The 9,978-nt window shown below is 36.8% G+C and overlaps 1 protein-coding gene across 4 annotated transcripts in view; it reads right to left on the bottom strand.

Moving 5' to 3' along the window:
* The window catches only part of LOC107043863 (carboxypeptidase D), a 228,802-nt gene extending 221,024 nt beyond the window's left edge, over nt 1–7,778 (bottom strand). For all 4 annotated transcript variants that reach the window (XM_015265530.2, XM_015265532.2, XM_015265528.2 and 1 more), the window contains exon 1: nt 7,474–7,778. In XM_015265530.2, coding sequence (XP_015121016.1) covers nt 7,474–7,476 — 3 coding nt within the window. In that variant the 5' untranslated portion in view covers nt 7,477–7,778. The remainder of the gene's footprint in view (nt 1–7,473) is intronic.
* Nucleotides 7,779–9,978: the final 2,200 nt, after the last annotated feature.

Consider the following 9,978-nt stretch of genomic DNA (forward strand, 5'->3'; position numbering starts at 1 on the left):
ATTAGAGTATCCACCCGGACGACTAAGAGTGAGGTACGAGTCGATCTAGCTCCCTGAACCAGTTCTCTTTCGAGGCCCCGTGATCCAAATTCAGTCAAAATCAACGCTCCAGACCATGGTAAGTACTCGTGTACTTATTTAGAGGTGATTAACAGTGAATTAGTGCGTTTTTCGGTAAAGCAGTTGGACCACGCGGAATGGCGTCGCTACCTCTCGGAATGACGCCAACACCGATACTCATGGTTTGAAGGGTAGGAAATCCTTCAAACAAACCCAAATGCTCCCTGGAAGCTACCTGAAATTATCTAGTTAATAATTAGGCTACCTGAATAAATCAAAATATTAATAATGCTACCTACCATAACGTTTGTGCAAAAATTCAGGCTTTATGCGTCTCACTACGGCGACTGATGCCATTCGCTACCTACTTCATTGCTACCTTTTTGCTTGCTACCTTTTCTCGCTCTCTCTACGTAATTATTCTATGCTACCTATTTCTTTATATTTCTCCGACTCACAAGAGTTCTGGAGGAAAAATGATGCTACCTGAATTGTTCGGAAACTACCTTTTTTTTGTTTTAATGCTCTCTAGCGTTCGTTGAATTTTGGATTCCGGTTGGGCATGGGGACGCTATCTTTTAGTTATCTTTACTTTATGGTTGGAATCCAGAACAATAAAATTATCTAAGCTCTCTTACGTTCATGAATAAGCTACCTATTATTTTGGAAATTATTGGAGACCGTAAGCTACCTATTTTCATGGAGAAAACCTCCATTTCCGGGTTAGAAACGCTCCTTTCCGGTAAATCAGCCACGTGGCTGATTCAAGCTCCCTAGCTCATTTTTGCTACCTTTTCGGTGAATGAGATTCCCGATTTTAATGGGTTACAAATGGCATAAGAATTAAGTAAACCATTACAAAGGCGCTCCATAATTCGTAATTCGATTAATTACAGTCGAAAATAAGAAAAATTAGTACCTTTTCGTGAGCTCTCCTTTTTTTTTTATTTCGCGTAGTTACCTCATCCGTTCTCTCTCTCGCACGTACGCTACCTTCCTATAGTCTCTCTCTCTCGGATTCGTGTTCCCCTCGTGGACAATACTTTTGCTTCTTTCGATCAGCTTTGGATTGGGATCGCTCTCCTTTGCATACTTAAAATTATTATTCGCATCTTTCGAGTCCTTTTGGAGTTTAATGGATCATTTCAGAGTATTTAAAATTATTTTGAGTCACATTCATGTAATTTTGTGTTTGTACGAATTTACGATTTTGTATTAATATCGGCAATAGCGAAACACGTCAGTACAATTGTGTTTATTATTCAATGTCGACCTTACCTATCCCGTTTGGAATTTAAGACATTGGTTTATTGGTTTCTCGATCGATGATTGGTTTTGTTAATTGATGTTCTCGTCCACGAATCCACCCCTCTCTCCACGACCCGCACACTGAGCAGCCGAGTAAATCCCGTACCCTCGTAATCCACATTTCTGCGTATGGTTTGCGATATGTTTCTTGTCGTTATTGGATTTTTGGGGACAATCAGTATTTAGTTTTAAGAAAATACGGTTCCGTTTGCGGTTTGTCGATTCCGCGTTGCTAAAAATCGGCTGGCGCCCTAAATACACGAAATAAGGATTGGATGAGCTGCTGATTGTTCCCGAAGTCCAGTGTTAGCGTTATGGTTTTTGGCGTTTCAGACTTGTCGGATTACGAGAACGAAGGTAATGAGTTGGCCGTGTTTGGATAATCGAGACTTCTGGGTTAGGGTTTATTGAGTATTTGTTGAGGCCAAAGAAAAATCATTACAAATTATTATTAACAATTTCTTAATGATGAATAACTCATTAATTGCCATGGAAAAGCATGCCCAATGATGAGAATCGATTTATATACGTAGAAAAAGGAAAAAAAATCACACTTTCGGTGAGTGGTCACCCATCCAATTCCGAACCGTACTCGATGTCACCTAACTTTGATGATCGTCTGCTGTGCTGAAGTCCAAGTCCACTATCCTGCAATTCTTGGGAATATAACATTCCGATATGCCAGATAAGGCGAGGATTCATATTCTCTGACGATTGACTTATGATTATTTTGCCTAAACTTCAATTCTGACCCTTATTTTTTACCTTTATTTCTGACCATTATTGCTGGCCCTTATTAATGAACCTTATTCCTGACCCTTGAGACCCTCAATTTTGACTTTCCATTCTGACCCTCGTGACCCTCATTTCTGACGACTATTGTTTATCCCCATTTTTGACCCTCATGACCCTTATTTCTGACGTTTATTTTTGACTCTTATTTCTGACCCTCGTGACCCTTATTTCTGACGTGTATTTTTAACTCTCATTTCTGACACTCGTGACCCTTATTTCTGACGTCTATTGTTTATCCCCAATTGTGACCCTTATGACCCTTATTTCTGACGTGTATTTTTGACTCATTTCTGACCCTCATGACCCTTATTTTCGACACTAATTCCTGATCCTTATTCCTGACTCTCGTGACCCTTATTTCTGACGTTTATTTCTGATCCGTATTTTTGACCTTCATTTCTGACTGTTGATTTTGACCCTTATTCAGTGTACTGATGGTTTCTTGACCAGTTACGCCCGGCTGGACTTGGATAATTGAATGCCGTTAACACTTTATAAGGGACAAATAAGTTACAAACGGGTTGAGCTACGTGAGTTAGTGACCGGTGGTGAACTCATCTGTAACCGACAATAATCGTCCCTACGAGTATTGTTGCGTTTGGAACCTACGGGTTTCACGTCACGTACAACTTACGAATGAGTAACCCGCAACAAACTCATAGGTTCCTAATGCACGTTGGGGGCTCCGGACGAAATTTCTACTCGGGATACATCGCTATTTTACACATCGCCATCTGCACACTGTCATTGTGCACGTACACGGTGTTTTTATATGCCAACATAATTTTTTCCTACATGCAAAATCTTACAGAAAACGAAGTTACACATGATAGTTTAGTTTTTCCATTTTAAGACCATAACGGCATGGAAGGTAGCAAATAGTCGCATTGAAAATAAAGCAAGGATATTCTACTGCAATTTAGAAAAATCTATAAGGCGGGTTTCTGTATTCTGTTTCCTGCAGTCTTTGAAACTGGATAAGAAGTACTTGTATAAGAAGGTCAGAATTTATGACTTAAAGTATATGAAAATTGAGTTACACAGTTCCAAAAAAAAAAAACAAAAGTGCCTAAAAACTGCGAATATCCCGGAAATTAGGATTTTGATAGGAAAATGACGAAACTTCTCAGTGACCTCATTGGTTAACATATTTGAAGATGAGGTCAAGTCTTCGAAACACAACTATTTGACTCTCGTAAAAATGATTGACTGTTCTAATGAATTCATACTCCTCAATTATTTATAAAGGGGAGATAAAAACAATCAAAACCAAGTTAAATGGACGACTCTAGGCACCAATCACTCTTCTATTACACCCTCAAGGGGTCCTAATAAAAACCGAAAATAAAAAACAAAAGTCGTTCCTGTCAAAGACTACAAGAAAAGAAAAACAGTTTTGAAAACAAAGCTTCTTCGATTTAAAGAACAGTAAGTTGAAAATTATGAAGAATAGAAGATCTCGTGCTAAACATTCGTAATGTCCTCAAATAAAAAGCTGTTATTGCAAAAATAAAATCAGTTTTTACAAAAATTGCTATTTCTTTTGCAAATAAAAAATCTCATTCCTACCTACTAACAAGTTTACTTATTTGTTACTCTGCATTACCATATGTATTTTGCTCTTGGAAAATGTTTGTTTGTGGAACAAATGTGAGTGATTTATCATTTCGGCTATCCAATACTCAAAGATAAGAAATCAATTGTTATATAGAAAAATAATGTTAAAATCATAGCAATAGTCTAACTTGGGAACGAAATATTCACTGATTAACTTCACTTTATGTGAAATTATTACATTCCGAAAAGGTATCATCTCGCAAATATTTATTTATTGATGGCAGAGCAATTATTCGTGCCCAAAACATTGGAATGATCAAATAAAACAGTTTTATTATCAACTTGCTTTTTTGTAGTTCAAACACGACTTGTTTTAAGATATTTTTCCCCTCTCAGCGAACAAGCAAAAATATTCGTTATTATTTGTTCTCCATATGGAGATGACTAATTACAAATATATAATTGACTCCCGTCTCCACGAAAGATCGTTTGTATTCTTTGGATTTCCATGGACCACTGACCGCGACCTTCAAACTGGTATTTATATATTATATATAAGGTGTTTTAATAGATGGCAGAGAGAAAGAGAGCGCGCACAGAAAAGGGAAATATTCAACGAACTGTTCATATGATACGACTTGAATAAAAAACGTAATTTGAAAAGTATAAGAATCAGCTGAGATGAAACAAAGATATCATGTATCTATTATAATTATATAAAAAAAAATGATGCATCAACTGATTATGAGATGAACATTCCGCTAAACCAACGAAGCATTTTGTGTTTAATAGTAATGTGGTTTCCCTCACGTCATAGAGAGAAAGACGAAAATGAAGAGATTTTTGGCTGAAGACGAGAGTTTCTATAGCGTTCCACATCTTGTGACGTCACTGGATATTATTGAATGCCATTTTCGAGTAGGTAGGAGGGGAACCAGGATAATTGTCGATATTATTTTACAAGAAAAATCTACTGAGACAATTGATAGTCCAGGGCGGGATTTGAACCTTGGACCTTACGATTTTGCATCGGGTGCTCTCCCAGCTGATTGATCCGACTACTAGCCACTTTCACATTTCTTGTGCATGTCGAGCCACTTCTTCATTCTGTCGGTGCCGCGGAGGAGAAAATTTGAGTTCTTTGATTTCAGTTGTTGTCATGAAACTCAAAACAATAACAATTCAACTATCCACAGTTGCTAAAATTAAGACGAAGAAATTTTTCATATAAATTGTATTTTTTTGTGATTACGTGCGGAAAAATTTACTGCCAACCACAGTATCTCTAGTTACTAATAAGTACTCTTTGCTATCCATACATCGGCAAAAATTTCGGTCATCAAAATGAGAAATTCACTTGCAACAGCAAAGATTTTATTTGTACAGAAAGGAGCTTTTTGGTTTTTATAAATCAATATTTGCTTCAATCATAATAAAGTTCGTTCATGAAGCAATATGATATGTAAAAAAACGAGACTTGTTAGAATCAAGATTTTTTTCCGTGTAGATAACTTTTCGCATCATGCTCGAGTCACATTATATACTCAAGAATATTTATTCTTCATTAATGCTTGTCAATCTCAAAACTGTGGAAAATGTTCGTGAAATACGTCGCGTGACATCAAGTACTTCACTCTAACTAGCACTCTACCTTCCAAAATATTTAAATGGTCTTCTTATCCCTCACTTATCCATATGCGAAGGTATGGACAAATAAATAATAAATATAATTTTCTTCAAAAAAAATTCACATTGCGATGAAATTGAAGAGCAGACTAATGATAAATAAAGTTTTGGAAATGTACATCTGCCTGAAAATAGGTTTTGCATTGTATGACGTCTCCAATCGTGTCGAGTCTATTCTATGAATCGAACAAAAAACAAACTTTTCAGAGGGATTATTAGTGTGAATCTATAACCTGACTGCGAAGACCCGCCACCTATAAATTTTTAAGAGCCGTAATCTACTATGAAATATTTCGCTTTCAGAGAATTATATATATTTCAAGACATCAAAATGAAATCCTCCAGTGAATCAAGCAATTAACGGGCCATTCAAGTATTACGTAAGCATAGAGGGCGGGGAGACGGGGGTCCAGGATTTCTGAGAGTATGTTATCAATATAGAGAATATGCAGACATAGGGGGGGAGAGGTCAAAATTGTCCAAAAAAAAGCTTACGTAATACTTGAACGTCCACTAATCAATAATCATAATAATTTCTTTTTTTATAACACTCATCCCCCCGTAACAACGTGACGATATGATTCCAGGTTTATCATTATAATCTTCAAGGTCTTCTGTTATAGCCGAATCACTCACGACATATTTTGGCGCGAAACCGTGATAATTCAAACGTTTTTATTCTGATTAAGCATAGAAATTCATACTTTTAATGTTTTTCTCATACTTTTGGCACAAAGAAATGCGGTACCGACGAGAAACGGGAAAATGAGGGGAAAAAATTGTGGAGAAAAAGACCCTTGGGAGTCTCATAAAATTGACGTTTCAAACTGGGTCACCCGCCTCTACCCAACGATCGAACGGATATCGAGCAATACTTCTCCAAACGATTTTCTGGTTTAAGCGTTTTCCCCCGTCGACGGGTTTTCCCCTCCTCTCGTGCTCAGTGACATTCGACTTTATGTCCCCTGCGGGACCCCACAAGCGTTCAAATGTAATCCGTGGAAACAGAGGAATCGTATTGAAATGAACTCGGCGGTTCCAATTTCTTCTTTTTTTCTTTCAATCATTCTTTTCTTTTATTCTTCTTCGCCGGGATCAAAGTGAAGCCTTGTACAGACTGATTGCCTTCATGGGAGTGAAATAAAAAACAACAAATAAATTGTTTCTAACAAGCGAGTTGAGAAATTCGCTGTCGCCTGCAGGGAAATCTTCGGAGAACTGTTCCTAATTGAGCACAAAAAAATCGTCGGAAGATTTGAAAAGAAAAAAAATAAAGAAAATATACAAAAAATGGATAATACCTTTTCATAGATTTTTTGGCGCCAAATTTGAAGTTTTGAAAAAAATGGTCCAATTTAGAATTTTTGAATTTAAGTTAGTTTTTTCTTCAACACTTTTATGACGGGAGAGAATTTCTGGTTGACACTGTTCGGCAGGTTTCATAAATTTTATGAACTAGAGGAATCGATGGAACTCAATTAATGGGCCGACGATGAATTCTCTGGGTGAAGGTCGCACACGAATAATAAAAAAACTATCACTGTTTTATGATATAAAACTGGGTGTTTTATAAAGGCGACTTTAGCATGAATAATTGGGTCACGGGCTTTTAGTCGCTTTTGTTCCTTCGGTAGAATCGACTTGCTGATAATTGGATTTTAATAACAATAATAACAATTATGAAGTGATGTGGTGATGTTGATGAGAGTGAATTTACAAAAAATTTCCATTGTTTTGGTTTTTTCAATTGATAAATTGAATCATTGCGGGGCAATTCCACGGAAAATTGTAAAATTTGTGAGAATCTCTGGTGTAATCAGAACGAAAGAAATTATTTTCCCACGATTGAGTCTCGGGAGAATGAAAAATCAAAAATTCCATTGGAAAGCGAAAAGTCGAAATATTGGTTCAACTATTGGAGCGAAAATAATTGAAAAGATGCGTTGAAAATCGAAAATTGCTCTCGCTATCTGATGGAGTCATTTCAGGTCGTAATATCCCCAAAAAATTCTCATAATTTGTTTCGTTTCCTTCAAAAAATTCTAAAAAATATTTTTAATCAATTACCATAGTTTTTCTCGTTGTTTTCCTCCACTATTTTTCACCAAAACTCAGATAAAATCCTTGAAATACAAAAATTAATTAAAACTCATTTTTAAAAATCTTTAATAATCCAATAATAATTTTATCACACGCGCACTCAATGGTCCCACGACGATATAAACCAAAATAAAATGAAAAATAAAACAATAAAATTTATCACATCAACATTGCAAAATGAATATTCAATTTTCCTTTGGACGGATGCGATTCAGCGATGAAATCGAGACTGGAGAAAAAAAAATTCCGTGTGGCATTCACCACGTTTGGAGTGCGCGCGTCGACAGAGTTCATGCTCTAAAGAGACCGAGACCCCAACGGAGGAAATTCAGTGTCCCCCCACCCCTTCCCCTTACTCTTGTCCTCCCACCCCCTATTGCCCACTCATCACCACGAAATTCCCCCTCTTTCCGATCTCTCCCGTATAAACTGCATGCCCCTCTCCCCGCGGCCACTGAAACCACAGAACTGGGGTTACTACCACTTTCACTCAAAAATTCTAGAATTATTAAATAATGAATTTTCAGTTAAGTCCGAGGAGAAATTTGGTTGTGTGACTTCAGGCTGTCCTAATAGAAAAATTCTCCTCAAGTTTTGGGGAAAATTTTTTGAAATATTTAACGACGGATTAATTATAACAGATTTTAAGAGTTTATTAGTGAAAAAGAGTAGCGAAGAAGCAAAACGAACTCGATCTTGAATACTGAAATTAAAACACCAATAATATAAATTAGAGGATAGGATAGTAAATTTAGTTATAAATATGTGGAATTGAATTAATAAAGTGACAATGAATTGAATTTTTAACACACGAAATTTGCACTAAAATTTTTAAAAAATTTGATCGTTTTCTTCATAATTTAGAGGCGAGTGTCATTAAGATCTATCAATTTTGGATCAATTATGGCAGGAAAGTTATGGAAAATTCTATGAATTGAAGTGAGTATACCTTCATTTTTTAATTATGTTGTGGAGTTCAAATATTGTGAAATTTTTACACGGAAAAACAATACTTGAATGGAGTACATTTTATACCCGACTGATCTGAATTAGGTATATTTTATACGCGAATGGAGAAGGATTCTCACAATTAGTATTAGCATAAATTCCTCCGGACCAGAGTTCTCTCCAGGCATGTAACTCGAAAATAGGAGGGAGGAGGAAGATAAGCACAGCTATAATATAGAAGAAAAATGTTATTACAAATTGTGACGATAACTTACATAACTTTTCCTATTTGGCTCCGTAGGAAAATGCATAGGCAAAGACGTAATTAAATTGGTGTGTTCGATCAAGTCAAATATCGAGAATTTTTTAGACTCATCCGCATGAAAGTGGGTATTAAATTGTAACATACACAATTTTTGAAAGATAAACCACATTTTCGATGGCTGCGTGACAACTACGGATTGAATCACATGCAAAACAGGATTATCACTACTCAGCTGCAGAACTTCCATCATTTCGAGAGAATATTTCGCACCCTTCACGTTCACGTAATCGGTTTTTTTTTATTCAAGGCATTTTAAACCCTTTGGTTTACTCCGCCATCTACCCTCTACCTAACCTTGCGGCTGTGGCCGACTTGCTATACTGTACCGTATTTGCTCCCACGAGAGACGGAGGAAACCACAGAAAACCTCCGTCGGTACAGTCGATTCCTCTATTAGGAACCTCCCGCTCGTCCAGAGCCCGGGTGAGACAGACCCCACCAGAATCCGCCCCAGGCGAGCCCTTTAACCCCCTTTACCGGAAGTTAAGGGTCCCCCCCAGTCGGGATCCGAAGCCCAGCCACCCTTTCGAGCCTCCAACCCCTGTTTCCAGAAGTTGAAAAAACCCGATCGGACTGGGATTCGAACCCACGACGACCTCCTAGTAGCCAAGCCGAACTTAACGATTTAGCCACCGCAACCATTGGACGTCGGTACGTAATCGGTTTCTGTGATGTTCTCAATGCCTACAGGAAGTGAGACGTGGAGTTGAGGAATTGTGGAGTTGCAGTATTTTCGGAATTGGTATGATACTACTTTTTTTTTATATTTCAACGTGACATTGGAATCCTTCGGCCATAATAAAATGAACATTTAGTGGTCTTTCTGACTTTTTTGCGAATGTTACAGGCAAATTGCAATTAATTGGTTTTGTTAATAATGAATGAGTCCATTTCTTTCACGATAATTTCATATAACCACATTTAAAACATTGAAAAAGCGTATCTGAAAATAATTAATATCAAAGGATCGTTTCTTCCATGGTTTTTTAATTTGATGGACTTTTTGATTACATTATGTCTTTGAGACACATCAAATTTAAAATCATTACTGAATTTTTCGGATTTTTGAAAGTTTTTAGCTGAAATTTAGAAATTGATGTCAAGATTTTGAAGGGGCATAACGTCCATTTTTTGCTTGACTATATTCACACATTTTTTTAACATATTATTTTAGACCCCCATTATCTGACCCTCACTTT

The sequence above is a fragment of the Diachasma alloeum genome, unplaced genomic scaffold, assembly GCF_001412515.2.
Source record: "Diachasma alloeum isolate Michigan unplaced genomic scaffold, Dall2.0 Dall_scaffold_00647, whole genome shotgun sequence".
Classification (NCBI taxonomy): domain Eukaryota; kingdom Metazoa; phylum Arthropoda; class Insecta; order Hymenoptera; family Braconidae; genus Diachasma; species Diachasma alloeum.